This window comes from Camarhynchus parvulus, chromosome 12, assembly GCF_901933205.1.
Source record: "Camarhynchus parvulus chromosome 12, STF_HiC, whole genome shotgun sequence".
In the NCBI taxonomy this organism is placed as follows: Eukaryota; Metazoa; Chordata; class Aves; order Passeriformes; family Thraupidae; genus Camarhynchus; species Camarhynchus parvulus.
The window spans coordinates 6,211,336-6,233,374 of record NC_044582.1 but is presented as its reverse complement, the minus strand read 5'-3'; the positions used below and the strand labels follow the sequence as shown (position 1 = coordinate 6,233,374).

The 22,039-nt window shown below is 55.0% G+C and overlaps 1 protein-coding gene across 1 annotated transcript in view; it reads left to right on the top strand.

Moving 5' to 3' along the window:
- Nucleotides 1–21,987, top strand: part of TEX264 (testis expressed 264, ER-phagy receptor) — a 39,169-nt gene extending 17,182 nt beyond the window's left edge. Inside the window, exons 5-6 of the mRNA XM_030956790.1 lie at nt 14,238–14,409; nt 21,155–21,987. Coding sequence (XP_030812650.1) covers nt 14,238–14,409; nt 21,155–21,459 — 477 coding nt within the window. The 3' untranslated portion in view covers nt 21,460–21,987. The remainder of the gene's footprint in view (nt 1–14,237; nt 14,410–21,154) is intronic.
- The last annotated feature ends 52 nt before the right edge of the window (nt 21,988–22,039 follow it).

The window sequence follows — 22,039 nt, the reverse complement described above, 5'->3', positions numbered from 1 at the left end:
CAGCAAGCTGGGGGTGTCCAGAGTGGCCACTCCTCCTGACAGTGACAGGTGTGGAGTTCTGTAGAGCTGCTCACATCTTGGGGAGGCCTCTGTGGGCTCAGGATGTGCTTTCCCTCTCTCTGTGCTGTTGCCTGCTGGCTGTCACTCTGCCTGGACCCACAGGGACTCAGAGCCTTTGGGGAGTGGATGCAGGGTATGGAGAGGTGCATGGTTCAGTGCAGACCCACACACAGCCAGTATATCCCATCCTGCTTTAAGGAGCAAACACCCACTGCCTGTTTACTGTCAGGACAACTTGGATTGTCCCAATAGGCTGCCAGTTCCTGGCCCTCTGAACTCCTCTGCATTTGCCAGGACTGGGATCATCTTCATGTTATCCAGCTGCCTCAGCTGTTGAGGGCTCCAGAGCAGTTTGCAGACTGGTCTGTGAGCTCCTTGAAAGAGGAAGGTTGAGCTATGCTTAATTATTGGCTTGCAGGCTTTTGGGAGTGTCTGTGAGCCCTCAACTCTAGGATTCCTTTTGTGTCTTTTCCAGCATGTGGCAGTTTATTTCAGCCTGTGCTTCAGCCACACCAGGGAAAATCAGAGCCTGTAATAGAAGTGTTGACAGTGTCTAACTACACCACTCATGCCTGAGGCTGGGAGGGATTACTCCAGATCAGACCTGCCCTGAGGCAGCTGATGAGAGGTCTGCAGCATGGCAGGATGTCCAAGCTTCCTGAGCTGTTTCCCCTGCTCCATCCCAAGTGAGCAACAAGTCATGGCAATTCTTTTCACCTTCATGGCCATTGTGCTGGGTGGGTCACCTGGCATCTCTCTGATTGCATGGGAACAAGGAAAGGCATTTGTTCCCCTGCTGTCAGACCACAGTGGGCAGAGGGGCCAGTCTGCCTGGGGAGCATGAGCCAGTGCTTGTCCTCTGTCACCCTTGAGCTGATTTCTCTCAGGATCTAGTGCAGTGCCTGGTGTTGGTGAGAGATGGAAGGTGCCCATTGCCCTCAAGAGTGATCAGCAGCACCTGATGGTGCCTCTAGTCCAACCCATTTCTTTGTCCCCAGCCCACCCAACATTCACATTTCTTGGGCTCCTCAGTGCTGTGGTGAGTGTGAGGAGGCAGAGGCTCACACCTGGCTTGAGCAGATGCATTTCTGCTGGGTTTCTCAGAGACAAGGTCTCCCTTAGGCAGGATGCCTCTGCCCTGCCGGGTCTGCTAGGCTGGGTGTATAATCCAAAAAAGGATGTGCTTCCAGTATGGAGGAGAGGAACAAACCTTCCTAAGAGGGGAAATGATGATGGGAAGTCAGCTCTCCTGGGTACTAGAGAGAAACTAGTAGTGATGTGGAGCAAAGGCTCAATACAGCTTTTGGGACAGAATCAGCCTCCTCTAGCACTGGGATGGCAAAAGAGAGATGCTGGGGCCATGAAATCCATGAAATGGAGTTACTGATGAAGCTTGGAGTATGCTTGTCTTCCAGGCCACTGACATCTGAATCTTGCACATGTATGTTTTGCATGGCTGCCTCCTCCTAAAGCTCAGCAAGGCTCTGCTGATCTGAGGCTGAGCTCCAAATTAAATGACACCAAACAGCATGGCTTTACATTTCAAAGGCTCAGAGCAGAAGGATGCCTGGGACTTGCTGTCGCTGTGGAGTAATTGGAATGATTTTTTTTTTTTTTGGTGGCTTGTACAATGACCACTGGGTGCTTGCTCCACAGACAGATGGTTTTACCTGCATCTTCTGCTAATGGGAGGAATTATAACAACCCTGCAGGGATGAAGAGGAGTGACAGAGCTGAGTACAGTGGAGACAGCAAGTTAGTAGCTGCTCTGAGTCCCTGGCTCTGGCTGCTTATCACAGTGGTAACTTGTGGATGGGCACATTTACATCACACAACCCCTGGAAATTTCTGCTTCTGTTCCCCCATTCCACACACCACCAACCAGAAAATCTCCTGGTACATTTTAAGTTGCTACTGTGTCTCTTTCCCTTATCTTCACAGGGATGGACTCAGCAAAGGGGCTGCTCGAAGGTCAAAGATGGAGCTCTAAGGCAGCTGGGAGAGTGGTTGGTCTTGGAGCCCCAGTCCCAGCATGGCACTGGGGGCTGTTGCCTTTCAAATGAAACCTGAAGGGGTGTCCTGGCCCTGGGGGAGGAAGAGAATGTGCCGTGGCTGATCACAGAGTGGCCCTGTCTGCGGCTGCCTGTTGGCTTCATTCAGCATTGCTGACAGGCTCTGTTCCTACTCTCTAAGGCTGTAACATAACAACACCCTGGGAAGGCTGCAGGGAGGGAAACAAGGGCCTCATTCCCACTGTGGACACCTGCATTTTTTCCCTGCTAGTGGATGGCCGGTTGCTGTCATTAACTCAGGGGTTTATTTCTGCCTGGAGCTGATGGCAGGTCCTTGACATGCAGGAAGGTAGATATCTATCATCTGCTGGAGCCAGCTGCTCTGCTCTTCATGCTGTGCAGATTCACAGCTTGGGGTAAGGTCCTCCCAGTGATTCAGTAACCAGCCCGTGAGTTGGCAAAAGCTTAACAAGAGGTCAATGTGGAGAAAGACTTGCTCAGGTACATCTCAGTACAGGAATGAGCAAAGCAGAGTGGTGCTGTGGCTGCAGGAGCTGCCAGATGTTGTGGGCTCACAGTGGAGGAACACAGCCATCAGCTCCTCTCTGTTCTTGCATCTTCCTCCTCCTCTCTCACGTGCATCTCTAGGTGCCGAGTTCACATGTCCCGCCCGGGTCCTGCCACCCCAAGAAGCCGCTGCCTTCATCTGCCAGCAGTTCCCCTTCAAAGCTGTGTCTCCTGGGAGCTACTTTGGGACCCATAGCATTGGCTCAGCTCTGGCTTTCTGCTATGCCCTGGGGCACAGGACCAATGTGCTGGGACAGAGCTGCACAGGCAGAGTACATTGCCTGCCCATGGAAAGCTGTGGCTGCTTGGGGAAGGGCAGAATGGGACAGAGGTGTAGATATGCTGCACCTCCCCATCCTCCAGGTATCCAGAGTGTGAGGAGGGGCATCAGCACTGGGAAGAGAAGGGATGTCCTGCAGGTCTCAGGGCACTAATGAGGATCTGGGGCAGCTCTGATGGCTGCAGGTTTGTCTGCTGTGCTGCCATCAGTGGTGGTACAGAGGGCTGTGTGTAGTTTGGGGTGCCTGGGGGGACAGTGCAGTGGTACAGATGGGGAGTTGGCTTCCCAGGAGAGAAAGATCTGGAAAGCTGAGTGGTGTGATCCATCTCCAGAGCATTACCAGCTCATGGAGCACATCTGGGAACATATGGGATCCTTGTGGAAGGACAGAGTCAGGCTGGGCTCTGTCCTTGCCTAACTGCTTTGATTTCTCCTCCTGATTGATCTGCACAGTCAAACTCACGATCCTGTGCTGGCAGAGGAGCAATTGCCAGACTGCAAAGGTCGCTGGAAGCAGCTGCTCCCCTCCCCTGCTGCCTGTGTTGCCGGCAACAGAGCCCGGCTTTGGAGGCGCTCAGCTTGTGTCAGAAGAGCTGGCTTTGGAGGCGCTCAGCTTGTGTCCCTGCTGGCCCCGCAGCCGCTGGCTCCCCGCACTCAGCACACCGCGGCGGCTGCTCAGCAGGTGCTCTGCTCTCCACACCAAGGTAATGAGCCCGCTGGGACCTGCTCTGGGTCCCTGGTGAGCCGGGGAGGAGGAGGTGAAAGCTGCAGAGGAAAGGCAGCCTCGCCTCGCCTTGCCATGCCCACTCGCAGCGGGGCTGATGGAGAAGTGCGGCCAGCACGTGTGGCCGCTGAAATGGCGTGTTTGGGGACACCTGGAGCTGTCCCTGGTGAATCTCCCTGGTGCTGCTGGTTCACCTCCCTCACACCTCCTGCTCGCCTGGCCCGTGTTGCCGGCTCGTCCCGCATTGCAGCAGCCTGCCCGGCCGTGTTCACTCCGTGCCCGCCGGCGCTGTGGATGCGCTGGGGATTTCCCCGGGCGAGTCGCTACCGCCCGCGGCTGCAGCGCTGCGGGCTCCGGGGGCTTCATTAGCCCAGCTCACCATGGGGATTGTCAGCACACAGGAGCCCGCCGGATTCGCTGTCTCTTTGCCCTTTGCCGGGCTTTTGGGGAAGAGAGGTGCAAGCTCTTGGATGTGGGGGGTTGAAGGTGGCTTTGCTGGAAGCCTGCAGGGAAATGCCTCTTGTTCATTTGTAAGCATTCAGGAAGGAACTTGTTCCAAGCCCTGGCTTGCATTTAAAATATGGAGATAGCTGTCGCTGGGGCAAGGGAAGGAGGAGCAGGAGGGGCAGTGAGCCGAAGGTAACCAGTGGCCCATGGGTGTCTGCCCTACAGAGAGCCTGGTTGGGATCCCTGTCACCCAAGACAAGCCTGTGAGTACAGGGTTTCCCTGAGCCAGAGCTCAAACAATCTTTCTGCATAGTTGGCTGCACTTAACTGATAGTGTTGAAGATCCTCCTGTCCTGGAAACTTGCTTTCTGACATCAGATTTGCCAATGTTGTAATTGAGATGTGCTTAGGGATGTCGTGATCAGCTTACCTATTCCTCCTCAGCAAACCAGGCTGAAACCCACTTGATCTCTTCCTCTGGATCTTCTTGCCTTCTAAATGAGGCCAACAAGCCTGACAGTAAGTCCCCGTGGGTGGGGAGGGAGGACTATTTTGTCTGGGAATCAGGCAGTTGCATCGTGGCTTTGCCCTGAGCTGCTGGTGGCTTTATCTGTGCAAGTTCAACAAGGTTAAGTTCTTCAGCTTCCCTTTTTGGCTTTCTCAGTTGTGAAGGGATGGTGTGAGGCTGAGCTTAGCTCATCGTGAAATATATTCCATGAAGCCTGGGAGCTGGGGGCGTTGCAGAAAGACAAAGTTGTTCAAGGAGGTAGGAAGGGACAGGGAGGGTATTTATTCCACTCGTCCATTTTCCTCCTGGGGCCATTGATGTGACACCTGAGTTTGTTGTGGTGATTGAGGCTGTGAAAGAACAGCTAGAGATGCCTGCAATCCAAAGAGCAAGAAGAAAGGTTTGAGGTTTGGAAGGGGCAGCTCAGACCTTGTCTCAGGAGACTGAGAGCCCCCATGTGCTGTGGGCACCAGGCTCTGCTGCTCCTGCTCTGTGGCTGTTGCTTTGGCTTTGCTGCAAGAGGATTTCATGACAGGACACATTGCAGGTGAGGACGTGTGAGAAGGCTGTGAACCACAAGCCTCCAGCTTGTCTGGACATTCTTGTTGTAGAAGGGCAAGTGCTCAAGTGAATGGTGGCCCAGGAGAGAAAGCCATCAAGGTGGGTTGGGAATGTCCACCTGGATGAGGAGCTCTCCAAGCTATCGTGGAAGAAGATCTGTCACCACAAGAGTCTCATGGCAGGGTGGAGCAGGTTGCTCTAGGTTAGGAGTTACTGTCCCTCTGAGCAACATGACAAAGATACAAGTTTTGGAGAGGCTCTTTTTACCTGTGTGTGTCCCATGCAGGGTAGGAGGCTGCAGTGCAGAGGGCTGCCTGGCTGAGGCAGAACAGCAGGAGATGATCTTGGATGATGATCCCTTTCCTGAAAGACCCTGCCTTGACAGGAGACAGAGAAATTGCCACAGCTGCTGCTCCTGGCAGCCTCGCCAAGGCAACAGAGCAGGCAAAGCGGTTTAGCATTGCTCCAGTCATCCGTGGTGGCAGAGATCATTGCATCAACCCCTTCAGCATTGTGATTAATGCTGAAGAAGCATCCTGTGAGGGCTGGGAGGAGTGTGTAGGTCCCTGGAGATCTCTCTCTGAAGCAGAGGCAGCCCTCTCCAGCTGTGGTCCTCCTCTCTCACAGTCTCATCCTCCTCCTTTTGTGTGCAGGTGTTGATCCATGTGCTCCCATAGTGATGGAGTTCCTAGGAACTGGGACAGGAACCCAGCACTGGTTCCTCAGGAGAGGGGAGATTATGTGGATTTACACAGATTCCTTGTCTTGTGATGAAAATCTGGTGTTTGAGCTTCAGAACGGTTAAAATCAAAGTCCCCTACAGAGAGCTTGTGCGTGGCTGTGATGGGAAAGGAGGAGAAGAAGATGGGAGGTGGTGGGGTCGGGTAGGAGGAAGAGTGTGAGAATGTTATTATGGAGCTCTGGGAAGCTGGTGAGTACCATCTCCCCAGCTGGTGTTTTATCCATTGTGGGTATAGGAGCAAGGCAGAACTTGGGAAAGTGGAAAGCACTGAGTCTTTAGGAAAACGAATTTTTTTTAATGCAAAAGTTTCCTTTACTTCTGCAACTCTCTGCCTCAGGACTAATTACCAACAAATAACCGTAACACCAGGGGGGACCCAAGCCCCATGAATTGTGTTTGTTTGCACCATCTGCTCTTTATTCTGCAGGTGACATTCCCATAGTTGGGGGCATTACCATCCATCCCTGCAAGCACACGGACTGATGTACCTGAACGTGTCTGGGCTGGCAGTTTTGTCCAAGGCTTGTCCTGCCCCCGTGCTGGGGGCTCTGACTGCCTGTGGCTACTTTCTGAGAGGTTTTATCTCACTGGGACTTGGTACCTGGCTCATCTCTGAAGATGATGGATGCTCCTTTGTGTGCTGCAGGATTTCTCTTGCAGCTCAAGTGGGTGCTGGAAGAGGAAAAGGTCCAGACTGTGTCAGGGCCTCTAGTGAGGTAGGGCTGGAGCTTATTCCCTGTTGCTGGAGAACAGGATGGAATCTCCATCCCAGGGAGGAGAGCAGTGTTCATGACTCTTGCAGTAGCTGCCAGCATGACCTGGGAGCCTGTGCCTGATCCCTTCCAGCCCTCCCAGCGTGCTGGGATCTCCTGAACCCACCAACTCCCCCGGGCTCATTCCTTTAGCTCTCAGTTTGTCCGTGCCTGGCAGCTGCCACTCTGCAGGTCCTGCCTGGAGGAGCCATGGGAGCCGCTGGGTGGCTCGGCCTGGGAAGCGCGGGCGGGCAAGGTGTAAATTGCATGGCGGGCTGCCTTCGCTGAGGTGAAAATGAAAAACTCTCCCAAGCTATCAAGCCCAGTGTTTCACAGCTCCCACGGTCCAAATGCCCTCCCACTCCCTCTCACTGCTGCAGGGAGGATCTCGGGGGCTGGTTCTCTCCTGCCTGTCCTGGAGCCATGGCACTGCCGCATCAGCAGGGAGGGTGTCCTGGTTGCAGGCAGGATGGGGGGCCTGCCGTGGGAAGGGGGAGGTGTGCTGAGGGCAGGCGAGGATGCTGATGGTGTGGGAGGTGCTAATTGCCAGGCTCTGTATTCTGCTACCTGGAGGATTTGTTATCCTTTGGCGAGACTTTGTTTTCTGCTGCCGTAGTGCTGGTGGTGGCACTCGTTCTTGCTGCTGCCTGATGGAAATGGCCTTTTCCTGATTGCAATAATATCACCTTCTGTTTCTGAAACACCTCACAGCCCAGAGGATTTGAAAGTAAAGCGCACGTGTGTGGGAGCAGTCTCACCAGCCCTGAAGTGTGAGTTTCTCCAGGCTGGGAGGCAGCAGCTGTTCCCCAGCCCTTGGCAGCCTGGTGCTGCTGTGCCATGTGCTGGAGCTGGCTCTGGCCTGCCTGGCTCCATGTGCACCCTGCTGGAGCTGCTAGCTGAGATGTTGGGGTTTCCTTGATGTTTGAGGTATTACTGGTGTAAAGCATGTCTGCCTGCCTCTCCCTCCAGCAATTTGTCTTTGCTTCTGCTCAGCTGTCTCTGGGGCTGATGGTTCTGCCCCAGCCTCTGGCTGCTCTTCACTGAACAGCCCTGAGCACCCCGGCTTCATCCCTGTCTCCCATTGTTAGGCTGTGGCTCAGCAGAGAGGATCAGAATCTGGGTTGGGTTTGGAAGGGACATTTAAAGGTCATCCAGTCCAGTCCCCCTGCAGTGGGCAGGGACATCTTTCACTAGGGAAGTTTGCTTAAAGCCTCATCCAGCCTGGCCTTGAACTCCTGGCTATGTCCAGGGATGGGGCATCCACAGCTTCTCTGGACAACCTGTTCCAGTGCCTAACAACCTTCAGCACAAGGCGTTTTATGTCCAGTCTAACCTGCTAGCTTTTGCTTTAAAACCAGTGCCCCTTGCCCTGTCACTGCAGGCCCTGGTAAAAAATCTACATCTCTTACACTTTAGGGCTCCTCAAAGGCTTCTCCTCTCCAGGCTGAACAACCACAACTCCCTCAGCCTGTCTCCATGGCAGAGTTGTTCCAGCCCTTGGACTGTTTCTGTGGCCTCCTCTAGACCTGCCCTGGCAAGTCCATGGCTGTCTCATGCAGGGGTCCCCAGAGCTGGAGGCAATATTCCAGGTGGAATTACAAGAGCAGAACTGAGGGGAAGCATCCCCTTCAGGCTGCTGTCCACACCACTTGTAGTGCAGCCCAGGAGACCCTTCACCCCAGGAGGAAGAGGTGCCTCTGTTTCCTTGCTTTCATCAGCTCACATGGGTGACTTGAAGCAGTGTCTAACCTCAAGCTGCTGTCTCAGCAAAGAGGAATAGAAACAGGGACATTCCCAGTCTGGGCCTGGGACAGAGGGATGGCCCAGCAAGGAGGAGAACACCAAAGGGGGCTGAGTGCTGTGCAAATGAATTGCAAAGCCTCTCAGGACTACCTAGCACCCGTGTTCTAAGATAAGCAGGGATGACACACTGAGCATGGAGCGTGTGAGGAAGCGAGGAGGATGTGGCACACAGCACAGCTCCCCCCAGTCCTAGCTGGTGGCTCAGTTTCAGCTTTTAATTTTAGCAACTGATTTAGGGCCGTTCAGTTCCACGCAGTTTTGTTGTTCCTTTAAAATCCCTGGGACTGAAGCGTCCGACTCCATCGCTGGGAGATGGAGAGGATGGCTGCCTCCAGCTGGAAGGAAGGTGTGGGGGAGTTGTGTTGTCTGGCGTGTGAGGACAGGGCTGGTGGGTCGCCTGGGGGTCTCCCCACACTCTCCCAGGTGCCAGCTGACTTGCTGGCAGTGCCCAGAGCAGCCCCAGTGCCAGCAGCACAGGCAAGGGGAGCCTTGTGGCAGGGAGGCTGTGGTGGTGCCCTGGTGGCTGGGGGGATGCTGGTGAGCCCCCCCAACAGGCAGCAATCCCCAGCGGTGGTCACAAGCCCCCTGTGTGTTTGCACCCTCCATCTGTTCCTTCTTCAGGTGTGGCAGCATAATAAACAGAAGGGACTGAGCTCAGCTGCCTGTGGAAAAGCTCCTCATGTGGTTGGTGTTGCTCCAGTGTCACTGCAGGATGTGGATGGAAGCAGCTCCATGTGCCCTTCTGCTTCCCTGCAATGGCAGCAGCACATCCTGTCACAACAGGAGCAAGGGTTCTAGGCACAGTTGCACTGAGCAGCAGTTCCAAAATGAAGTTTAGACAATCTCTGTGAACAATCCACAGCTTCTCCTTGAGTCTGGCCCTCCTGAGCACGTGTCCATTGGCCCCTCTGGGAAGTTGTTCTCTGGACTGGCTCTGTGCAGAGAGCAGTCAGTGCTGAGGCTGGACCCTGCACTGTCACCACTGTTGGCTTTCCCAGCGGCTCTGGGCAGGTGGCCAGGAGGGCAGCTCGGGGCTGCCTGGTTCTCCTAAGGGAGAAGAGTTTTTATCTGCTGGGTGACCAACTTCTTGCTCCCCATGGTTTTTCCAGTCCTGGCTGGGGTTTAACAAGCAAGTTTTTCATGTGTTGCAGGCAGAAGGTGCTGTGGCAGGGATGGGTGACAGGCACAAGCAATGGCTGTGTTCCTATGGCACACAGGTGGCTGGAGCATGAAGTGGACATCTCTGCAGTGGAGCCAGGAGCTGCTGGGCAGCATGAACAGCTCAGCCTCCAGCTCTGCTCCAGCAGGAAGCTTGGTGGTGGCATGAAAAACTTCTCTTCAACTGCTCCTACAGCATCAGTCCTGAAACAGGGACTCAGTAGGCTGGTGTGACTTAACCATCATCTTGTAAGTCATTCCAGGAGGTCACAGTAAGGAGTCAAGGGTGACAGGGAGCTTGTGGGGTGAAGTGGGGTGAGGACAGCAGCTGCCTCCCCACTGCCTTCCTGGCAACACTGGAAGTGTTGTGGATTCAGCTGGAGCCTGATTGCCAGCATGCCTGTGCATGGCAAGGATCCAGAGAGCATCCACAAGGCTCGTTTGTGGTCTCCTAACAAGATGAATTCTTGCAGCAGTGGGAGATGAAGCAAATCCAGTTAGTGACATTTGAATTCCTGAGCAGTTGAACCTGGCAGAGTGGCAAAGACAGTCCCTGCAGTGCCCCAGCTCATTTTCTGCTTCCCAGCAGGTGCTGAGGGCCATGGTGTGACACGAGCACCCTGCCACCTCCTTCTGCCTTTGCAGAATTCTGCTGGGATTTTAATGACTGCAGGTCATGGCTTGGACACCTTGTCATGTCCTCTGTAGCCCAGGGACTGCTCTTGTGCTCACCCAGGAAAGTGGGGGCATCTTCCCCCTGGGAGGCTGTGCCCAAGCCATATCATGAGCACACAGTGTGACCTTATGGACAAGTAGGGGGAGGAAGATTCGTCAGCTATGTGCTGACAAATAGCTGGCACCTCCTGCTGCTGGGGAGGGTCTCCCAAAAACCTGGTCATTGCATAATCCCGTCCTTTCTGATGCATGAGGCATGGGGATGCTCCATTCCTAGCAGGATGAGAGTGACCTGGAGGAAATCCTGCAGTCAGTACGTGGTGGGAGGTGATATGGTACCCGAGGTTAAAGATTGGGCGAGGTGCTGTTCCATCTGGGAAAGAGGAGTGCAAGAGTCTTCCCTTACGTAACGCCTTGCTCCCGAGAAGGTGGTGAGCAGCACCCCACCACGTTCCTCACATGGGCTGAGAAGGAGTTGGCTTCATGGGAAGCATGGGTCTGATGTGGCAGCAGTATGCTGGAGCTGCTCTTCTGTCAGAACTGAACTTGTGGACTCCGGATGCATTTGTGTGTGTAGATGGGCTGCATGGATTGTGTGCATTCCCTGTTTCAGGTGCCATGGGGAGGGTCCTGCATAGAAATCAGCCCTGAATGCTGCACTGCTGCCTCTGTCTTTGTTGGCCATAGGAAGGGAGAGCTCCTGGCAGAGGCTGAGGAGGGAGGTGGCACTGCACGACCTTGCAAAGGAACAAGTCCTCTTTCCTGCCCCACTTACTGGTCCTGTTGTCACAGCCAGCAGCCTGACCCTGACAGTGTCCCACTGTTCAGCTCTCGCTGAGCTCCTCCAGCCGTGTGAGGCTGCATTGGATTTGACTGGAGGGCTCTGCCTTGCAAACTCCACGTTCCCCTTGCTGCTCCATCTGTTGGCTTGGTGGCACAGCCAGCCAGGGGCTCCCTTCTCAGTGGCAGTGCTATGCTGCCTGTTGAGCCTTTCTGTTGTTTTGCCATGTTGTTGAGCCTTTGCTAATTCGCTCTCTTCCCACACCTTTGCCTTTGGGCTCTGCTCTCCAGTCTCTCTGGGTTGTTTCTTTTCATTGCAGTGTTTCTCTCCATGGGGATAATCCCAAACTCCTTGTGTCACCAGCCTCTTTTGCACTTTGCTGCACTATTCTTGCCTGGCCTCTGCCTGCTTCCTAATCTCCTTTGGTATGATCACAGGAATGATCTCCTATCCCCTTTAGATGATCCCCTTATCCATTTCCGTTGTCATGGCCTCCCACCTCATTGCCTCTGCCTGTTTCTCAAGCCTTTCTGCAGCCTCAACCCTTTGTCCCAGGCTGGACAGGACAGCATCCCCAGCTTCTTGGGGACATTGTCCTCTCCTGAGCCCACCTGCCAGTGCTGGGCTCTGCAGCAGCCCTGCCAGAGGCTGGGTTTCTCTGGGAAGAAGTGTAGAAGCAGAGGCCAGCTCACTACCCTGGCTTCCAGATTAATTTGTACAGACATAAACTAGCACCCCCAAGCTCTGGTTTCCCTCCATTTCATTTTGGGAAAAACCCCAGATGAATTGGAAAGAAATCAAATATTGTCCCTAATGAGGCAGGCATGGCTATTGACAATGAGTGTCCAGCCACTTTGGCATGATCCCACCATGGTCCCCAGCCATGGGCTTTGGGCTGGACACCTGGGCTCTTCTGGCTTCAGGGACACAGAGCTGCTTCTGGCAGGGTGGAAGGAACATTCTTGTCTCTCTTATAGGATAATCTTGGGTGTGAAGCAGCATTTGGCTCAAGAGCCAGTCCTGCCCTTCATTCACGTGCACATTTTTTTCCTTAAAAAGCCAAGATTCCCACATTTTGTATGGGCAGAGGGGGTGTTGTTTGTGTTTTGGGGGTGCCACTTCTATGCCTGCGTAATTGGAAGTTGTAGCAGCCTAGAGTAGATTGTATGGAGAGGTTATGCCCCAGATCCACTCTTTTGGAACCTTAGGAGGTGCTTTGGAAAGTCACCTTGGGATGTCTTGAAGGCCAGACTGGAGCCCTGGTTGGAGACCTCACATGAAGTTAATGAAGGTCTCTTTGCTCTAAGATCCTTTGAGTTGTCCTTGTCTGCATGAAGCGATGGAGGGCCAGCTGGATTTGTCCAAAAAACCCTGCAAATCCTGGAAGTACCCATCTCTGGTGTGTGTTGCAGTAACCTAAATTAAGGAGCTGAGCTGGAGGTTGGCGGATGGGTTTGTGGTTGGCAGAGCAAGGGGCAGAGCGGCGGGGAGGGCTCTTGTCTGCCTTGGTGCTGAAAAAGCAGGAGTGATATGAGCCGCCTCTGCTCTGCTGCTAAAAACAACCCAGCTTGTTGTTATTTAATGCAGTTTTGATCTGCAGGCCCCAGTGTTTCACCTGCCTGCAAGTGGGAACTCCAAACTCCAAGTGCCTTGGAAGCCCGCCTGCGTCCCTGCGTGTCCCTGCAGCGCTGGGATAGGAAATGTGGTTCCTCCTCGGCTGGAGGAGGCACTGCTGAAATTCAGGCTGGGAGGCATTGGGGTGGCACAGGTGAAGCTTCTCTTGGGGACATGTTTCTGCCACTGAGGTGTTTCTGGGTCAACTGGGCCTCTGCATTGCCAGATCCTGCAGGCTTTCCCAGGAAAATGGACCCAAAAACTGCTCCTGTGGGATTTCTGCCTGTATTTCTTGTACAGCATCCTTGCAGCATGGAGGTGGCTCTTCAGGTGGTACAGCTGCCAGCACCAGGAGAGGGTCAGTGTTGGCTCATGTCTGTTACGGATCCTGCCTGGTGCCAGCATTAGTCTGGGAAATAAATGACTCTTAGATGACATTGGTCCATCCCCAGGGCCAAAGGGAGTCAGGTTTTTGTAAGGTCATGATTGATGTGTCCATAGAGCTCATTCTTGGTGTGGGGCCAGCTCTGGCAACAGAGAGCCCCAGAGGGATGAGGACCCTGCTGGAGGATGTGCAAACAAGCCACAGCAGCAGGCCATGACAGAGGAGAATAGTTGAGGCAGGGAGGAAAATCACTGGGTCAAGGAAGAAGAAGAGGATAATCAGGGCAAGAGGGAGGAAGAGAATTGCTGGGGCAGGGAGGAGGAGGAGCAGGAGGAGGAGGATGATAACCAAGGTGGTTGCAGGGTTAAATAAAAGCTGTCAGTGATTTGAAAAGGGGAAAGAAAGAAAACGAAAACCCGCTAAAGAGACACTCTCTCACCCGGCTTGTAATCAGCCGCCCCCTCTGCCAGCGAGCAGCTGGCGGGCGGGCGGGCGAGGAGGGGGTGGCAGGAGGGTCCAGCTGCTCCTCACCGGCCCCGGCACCCCAGGAGTCCCCAGAGCCCCGGCTCAGCCCCTGTCATGGGTCCCTGACAGGCTGGGGTCTTGGGGGGCACTGCCAGGGGGAGCTGGGGTGAGTAAAAGGAGGAGGGAGACTTGTCTGAAATGCCAGGGATTCATCTCCCACTCCCCCTGCCCTCGCCGTTCTTCAAGGAGCTGCTTGAGCTGTCGGCTCTGGATTATATTAATTAGCAGAGAAGTGCCTGTTCATGGGGCTGTGCTGCTCATGGGGCTGTGCTGTCAGCAGGAACTGGAGATCTGGCAGGTCTGTGTGAAGCAGCTGCCTGGCTCCCCAAAACCTCTCACTCCAGCCCAAAATAAGCGCATCAAAACCAAGACTGAGCTGGGGGTCTTCAGCATCTCCTCCTGGAGCCCAGCTGGCTGCTTACCTTCAGGGCCAAACCTGCCTGCCCTGGTACCTGGGGCTGGTGTGGTAGGGAAAGCAGCACTGTGGTTTGGGATGGCACCGTCTGCTCCTCCCTAGGCCTCCACGCCTGTGGCAAAGAGGACCAGGCTGACCTGGCTGGGCTGGCAGGTCAGTATGGTGGGGGAGCTGCTGGGCTGGGGGACAAGGACACATCCCTGCCCATGGCTGCTTTGTGTCTTCCAGGAGAGGAAGCTGTGTGCCCACCCCCGGATCGAGATCTACAAGCAGGACCGCATCTACTTTGTGTGTCCCCTTGCCCGCCAAGGAGACTTCTATGTGCCTGAAATGAAAGAACTGGAGAGGAAGAGCAGGGCTGCTGCAGCTGTGGCTGAGGACGCCCAGACAGACATCACAGGTATCTGTGGCTTGTGCACAGGCTCCATCTTCATCAACCCTCACAGAGGTGGGGTCCTGGTATCCCCAGTCCTGCTGCCTGAGCAGAGAGGGACTGGCCTGTGCCCACCTGGTACCCAGCCAGAGTCTCAGCACACCTCTTCCCCTCACCCTGTGCTAATCCCCAGGGATCTGAGCTGTCATGGCATGCCTCGGGGAGCACCCAGGAACCCTTGCAGTTTTGGGTTAAGCCACTGTTGTCAGCACAGAGCTGGATCTCACAGCTTTTAGTTGCAGCTGGGCTTGTTTTTCTCTTTGTCATATACATCTTCCTTGATCTCATCTTCATCTGTTACATATTGGGATTGCAAAGAGCTTAAATACCAGGTTGCTGTAGCTCGTGGTGGAGTTGCCTGAGAGCATCTGCTCAGCAAGATTTGTTGGAGCCTGGATGTATTCATACAGGAAGGGACCACAATGGCTGTAGGCGCAGAGCAGCAGTGCTATAGTAACCCAAAATGCTAGTTGCCTTCAGCAGCCCACATGCTCCTGTGCCTGTGAGATGTAAGAGCTGGCTGTCCAAGCATTCCCAGGCACTGGACAGCACATCTGAGCTGGCTGCTGGCAGGGGCCTCCCCCCTGCCCCACGGGTTGCCCACACTTGTGTAATGGGCATGAAAAAACCATGAGGGCTGTGCTCGCCTCGCGGGCACTTGGGTCATTTGCTTCAACACATCTTCAGGTTTGGGTTGCTTTAATTCTTAATCACATAAAAGCAAGCCTGGGAATTGCTTTCTGGGAGCTGTGTCCATTTAGTGTTGCAATGAGGAGTCTAATTGGAGCTGTTTCCCAGCCCTTCCAGGGCCCCTGTTAGCACGGTGCTCACTTGGCTCTTCTCCTCTTTGCCTTGTGTTGGGGTGGCACCAGCCCTGCTTGGGCAGAGGTGCCCAAAGCCCCCTCACTCTGACAGCTTCCTGTGGTCACCCCTTGGTTTGGAGAGGGATGGCAGGATCCATGGGAGCAAAAGCAGCTGGAGGGTGGTGCCTCATAGCTGTGTGTGCTCATGTGCCTGCTCGGGGGGTGCAAGATCCCACAGCACAGCCAGGGGTGCTCGGAGCAGCCACTGCCCTGTGGCTGCCTCGCTGCCTTCCCTGGGGTACCACTGCCAGCATGCCCACAGTGGGGGACTCCTCTGCCCTGCTGGAAGAAGGACTAGGAACGTCTTCCCAGTTTTAGAAGGCAAATTACACTGGACTTTCTCACTCTGGGTTGGGCTCTCCAGCAGCAGCTCTGGGCCAGCTCCTCCACCACCCCTTCCCCTCCATGCATATAGATGAACTTTTGTCAGTGCAATCTGATGCAGTGCCATCTGCTGAGTCTGCACAAAACCAACTTCAAATAATAATACCTGTGAGGCTGGCCCTGCCTGCGAGACTAAAGAGTTGGGCTTGGATGTTGCTGTGATTGTCACTGCTGGGCACAGTGGCAGAACCACATCTGATGCAGTGTCACATCCTTGCTCTGGCTGAACATGTAGCAAGCCTATGGGTGGCTTGAACAGCTCCTGCCTGAGGGCTTTGGTGGTCCCATGAAGACTTCACCTTATGAAATGAGACTGATCCTCCCTTCTCAACAATTTTATGTGCTGGGATCTGTGCAACCACCTCTGAGTTGGAGAAAGAGAAGCCTCTTTTCCCATCCTTTTTAGCCTTCTTTCCTGGGCAGTCCCTCTAGAAGCAAGCTCCAGTTAGTCACAGCCCCTTCAACAGGCATGATGAACATGAGATCTTGATGACCCAGGAGATCCTGGGATGTCTGTGACAGTTTTCAAGCTTTCCTCTGCCATCTGGAGGGTGGGCACAGCAATGTCCCCATCTGCCTGTCAGTATGATCTCTGCTCAACCCCAGTTGCTTGTATTTGGGTTATTTCTTGATCCTTCTCAGGTTTGAGTGGATGTTTCAAAGGGTCCTGCTCTGCTGGAGGCTCAGGAAGTGCTCCTGGGACAGTGGGGGCAGGTGGCAGTCCTTGATGGTGGCTCTCAGATCCTCTGGCTGTGCCTGAGCTGCACAAATCCAGGTGTAGGGCCTTGATACCCAGTTGTGCCTCAATGGATAAGTGGAGACTGCGATGGTTCTGAGCCCCATTTCCTCTCCCAAAGGCAGCTGAGGCTGCTTTGTGCACAGAAGCTTTGGCCTGTATGTCCTCATGTGGTAGCAAAAGAAGCCTTCTCTTTCCCCCTCCCAAAATACTGAGATAAGGGCACTGTGATTTCAGCAAGGACATCATGTTGAGTAACACTCTGTGTGAACACACCACTGGTCAGTCACAGCTCAAGAAACTCCCCACCAGCAGCTGGATTGTGCTTTCTTTGAATTAAAGACTTGAGAAGTTCCAAGTGGAAGGTGTTGCCATTTCTCCTCACCTGTCACTGTGGCTGGTGCCAGACGTTACCAAGCGACTTGAAAGTGTAAGAAAAGCTTGGATTTGTTTTCTCAAGCCTCCTGACCTTGGAGCACATCTCTCCGTTTGGGCTGTCACCTGCTGTCCTTGCTCCTGAAATCACCCTGGGAGGTGCTGGGTGCCTGTGGCTGTGAGCAAGCGGCACAAAGGCTGTGGGACGTGGTCTGGGCTCTCTGCTTTCTGTGGTGCTCTGCACAGAGCAGCTGCTGGCAGCTCTGCTGAGGACAGACACACTCAGCACACAGGGAACGGGCCGGGGGCTGTGGCTGCCTCTGCACCAATTCCGTCCCTTCTTCGCCATGGTCAGGGTCATTGGAAAGACAGGAAGCGTTTTAGGAAGGCGGCTGATGGGTCTGCAGGGGGCCAGTGTCAATCAGGATCAGTTGTTTTGTACTTAATTGTTTTCTGGGGCGGGTCCTGGCTGCCGGCTCCCTCCCAGCGGCGCTCTGCGGTGACCCCGCTGCTGTGCCTGGAAGGTGAAAGCAAACAAAAGCAGCCTCTCCACACGGGCTGGCTGGCATGGACACAGATGGTTCCCGAGCATGTGGCTCTGCCCAGAATCTCAGGTGCTCATTTTCATGGAGCAGAGTCTGTCCCACGGCATTCAGGTACAACTGATGGCATCACACAGTGAGCTCCAGTGCCACAGAAGAGCAACTTTCCCGGTGTGTTCTGCCTCATCCTTGCTTGCTTCCATCCTTCAAAGAGCCCTGCCTGTTCCTGCCTGCCTCTACATCCTGGGAAGGGCCCCAGTCCCTCTCCTGGTGGCTTGTGTGTGAGCTTCAGCAGTCATGGACGAGCTGAGCCCCCTGGCAGCACACTGTATTCAGGGGTGATGAATATTTGATGGAATGAGGGGAAGGAAAGCACCAGGAGTGGAGCACTGCTCAGACATCCGTGTGGCACAGGGGTGGTGCTGCCCTCATTCTGGATTTGGGAATGTCAGTGCCTGGTATGGCACAGGGCTGAGCTGTCTGGGGAGGCAGCTCCCCACCAGGCTCACTGGCAGTGTGGGGTGAGTGATTCCCATTGCACCCATCCCTGGCTGGCCTCTTGGAGTTGGCTGCTTGATATCCCTTCTTCCTGGCTTTTGAGGGACTCCTTAACACCCTATCATGGTTCACCCCAGGCTGTGCCTATTTCCCAAATGAAAACTCCTGGGTTCCATGTTCCTGCTGAGTGAGAGTGCAGTGGGATGGCTGTGCCATCCTTGAGGGAGCAAGGTCAAGGGCGAGTTTCAGTAGAGGATGGCTCCTACCTCACGATGTGCCAGAGGGAAAAGCCATGCTGGATCAGGGTGCTGGACTGGTTCCTGGTGTAAGGGAAAGCCTTGGGAAAAGTAAATGCAAGGAATGGATCGTGGGAGGACCAAACAAGGTGTGTGGGAGGATGGACAAGTGGGTGTAACAGCTGCTGGAAGTGTGTGCCTGTGAGATGGGGGCTGAATCCCTGCTTGCCCTCCGCCAGGGCTCTGGTTGCCCTCTCAGAGCCCCTTGCACCGCCTTCCTGGCCTCCCTCTTAGGACAGCTGCGTGTTCCTGCCACATTGCCCTGCCAGAGCTGGCCCCACATGGTCCCTGGCAGCAGCAGCTCTGTTGCCCTGCTCACCCCAGACATTTACCCTGGCCAGGCTGAGTGGCCATGCCAGAGCCAAGCTTTTCCTGTGCAGAGGAGAGCGAGGCTGCTGAACTGGGCAGATTTGCCAGCTGAGGCTGCTCAAACATGATCAGAAGTGACAGAGCAGTGACAAAGTGCCTGGCTGAAGGGAAACAGGACTGGATTTATTGTCACCCTTGGAGCAAGGGAGAGGAAGGTGGCCATGAGAGCAAGGACAGCAGTGCTTTCCAACAGTGGTGGCTTGGAGCAGTGTGTAGGTCAACTTCATCCCTGTCTTCTTCTTCTTCCTGAGCTGCTGCTCCTCTCCTCAGGAGCTTCTTTGCTTTGTGTCATGGGGTTACATGACAGCTTCTGAGCCAAAATGTTCCTTGGGGTGCCAGGGGAGAGGTGCTGAGCAGGAAGGGCTGTGCTTGGGGGGCTGGTGTCACTCCTGTCCCCTGGGATCTTAGAGGGACACAAGATGGCCACACATGACATAAGCTGTCATGAAGCCATGGTGGGAACATGTCCATGTCACCTCAGGCCACCAGTTTGGCCAAATCAGATTATTTCTTCTTTTCAGATCGCCACTAAAGACCTTGCAAGCCCTAATTTGTCTTCAAGGCTCAGGGTCTTCATCTCCCTTTCATCCCCCACAGCTCTTGATCTTCCCAGAGGCTCCCTGCTGACCCAGTGCCCTGCTGAGGTCCTGTCAGGTGGGACAGGACAGGACAGCACCTCCCACCTTTGTGCTGCCCACTCAGTGGCTGCTGTCCCCTTCAGCGAGCGCCTCGCTGCAGCGTGCACAACATCCTTTTTAACTTAGAGTAAATGTAGTTTCCATGTCAGCTGCTCCCTGATGCTGCAGCAAAGGCAGTGTGTGTTAGTGGGCAGTGGTTTTTTTTTTCCTCCTTTCCATGGGAGGGGTCACCTGGCATTGTCTGGGGAAGGACCAAGGGCTCATTTTGTGCCAACTGCCCAACGGGTCGCCGAGGTGAGAGGGTGGAGGCTCAGGTTCCTTTCCAGGATGAAGCCATCCAGGTGGGATGAAGCAGTGGGTGCACTGTGTCTGTGGATCTTTTCTGGCTGCCCCTCATCCTGCTGCCACTGCTGGGTCCTGGGAGCGGCCGTCACTCAGGCGGCAGGGCCGTGGGATGATGATGATGCTGCTCAGGAGGCAGAGTTCTGCCATTTACAAGCAGCTCTGCTGGCAGCTGCCCAGGCTGGGAAGAAAAACAGCACAGAAAAAGGATTTAAGGATGTTTGGAAGGAAAGTTCCCTCCTTGGTGAATCTCCTTCAGGAGATCAGTGGCTGCCACACAGCTGCAGGAGAGCAAGCAGCCCAGCCCTGGGCAGCCTGGCTGCAGGAGCTGGAGGAGGCTGGAAATGCCTGTGGAAACCCAAGGCAGCCCCATGCCAGCAGCTGGGGATGGAGCTGCACCAGCAGGAGACAGTGTGGAGAAGAGGGCTCTCCTCTCCCACCTAGGATGGTGATGACTGCAAAGAGGCTCCCATTTGTCACTTCCCAGCCCTGCTGGTGGCAAGCCCCAGTCCTCCAGGAGTGCTGCTGCTGAGTGGGGCTCCTCCTGATTTCCCTCCTGGTGTGGGCATGATCCTCAGCAGGGATGTTCAGTCCAGCATGGATGGAGGTGCTGGGCAGTGACAGAGCCTGGCACTCACTTCCCACTGATACAAGGCAGGCAGGGAGGAGATGGAGCAGGCAGGGCCCTGATGGAAGAGCCTGCCCAGCGTTTGCAGACATATCGTAATTAACAATGAGGATCTGTGATGTCATAATAAACCACATGAATCTGTGATGTCATAATTAACAATAATTAATGTTTAACAGGAGGGTTTTGTCTCCTGGCTGGTTGCTCTGGCAACAGCACCGAGCTGCTGGTCTCAGTCTGACACGTTCCTCTCCTTGTGGACTCCTTAATTGTATTGTCGATGGAGCTAATGAGGCAGGGGTCTGGGGAGGAGGAGCTGGGCCAAGGGGCCCACCTGGGCAGGCAGGGACAGCCCCGGGGGGCCTGATCATGAGATGGGGTGTGGCTGGCAGCCAGGTCATGTGCAGAAGCACAGAATGAGCTGGGAAGGCTCCCCCTATCCTCTGGCACCTGAGACCTGCCTGCTGCTCCCCTGCCTATCTTCACACTGCTGCCAGAGCTGCCAGCTGTGGGGGAGCCATGGAGGGAGTGGGAGCAGCCTGTCAGGTGCTGAAGGCACCAGGATGCCCTGGCATGAGGCTGGACATCCATACCTGCTTCTGACAGCAGAACATCTGAGGATTTGCACTTGTACCATCATCCCCTTGGGTGCTTAAACAATGCTGCAGCTCCACACCACCCTCACAGCACAGTGTCCTTCCTGCCCTTTGTCTCATTCACCAGGACAGGCATGCATTCTCCCCAAGGAAGGGCTTGGCAGGTCCTTGTTGTGTGCACAAGGAGCAGCTGTGGGACCATGGTGTGGCCAGGTCGGGGTATGGCTGGAAGATGGTGCTTGTTTGGGGGTTCCTGATTTCTGGGAGCAGTTTGAGCTCAGCCCATGCTTGACCTGGTCACATCTCAATGGCATAGGAGGTGACAAGAGGTAGGAGCTGGTCTCTGATATCTCAGAGGCTTCTGGTGGCTTTGAAGGCTGTTGCCCCCATCCCCACTGCCTCCTTCCCACAGCATTCACTCTTCCCCATTCTCTCTCCATCCCAGGGGTCGACACCATGAGCGAGACGAGCTCCATCAGCGTGGAGGCCACAACTGACAGCAGGGACACTTCGGTGGCCACGTCCATCCTGCTGCCCCTCGCGGGCAGCCGCGGCCGGGAGGAGGCGGACACGCGCAGCGAGCACAGCTACAGCGAGTCGGGAGCCAGCGGCTCCTCCTTCGAGGAGCTGGACCTGGAGGCTGCGGGGGACGGGGAGGGAGCCCCGGGGCTGCTGCCTGACGTGGGCAGCCAGGAGCCCACAGACAAGTGGACCAAGGAGCCCATTGCTGCTGAGAGAGGAGAGGAGTGAGGAGAGACCCGGCTGCCTCACCTCCCACCGGGGTCTGAGTTACTGGGAACCAGTTGCCTTTCCCACCTCCTTCCTCTCCAGCCAAGAGATTTTGGCTGCTGATTCCCCCCAGGACCTGCTCTCCCTCTTTGCAGAAAGGGTGTTTGACTGTTTTTGGGGGTGCTGGGAGGTGGGGGGGGATTTCTGTGGTGCTTGGTGGCGCAGGGTTAGGTGCAGGCTGGGGGGACAGTGAGATGCATTTGCTGTGTGTGTCCAGGCATGTGGCAGGGTCCTTGCAGGTGTCTGGGGGATGGTGGTGGATGTCAGAGGTGTCCCCCCTCGTCTCCGCTGGTGCCCCTCTCACCCACAGCTTCTCTCTGCTGCACCACCACGTTTTCTAGCACCAAAGAGCTGTGAGTTGGGTCAGCTGGGTTTGTTCCCCTCTTCTCTTCCCCTTGCTGAACAATGGAAACATCCTGTGTAAATGTGGCCCTCCTGGCACTGCCACAGGCGCTTTGGGATCTGTAATAAAGTGGATGCTTTTCCTCACTGGTGGCTGGTGCATTGCTGACTTGTCCTTTGGCCAATTGTGCCATCCTGT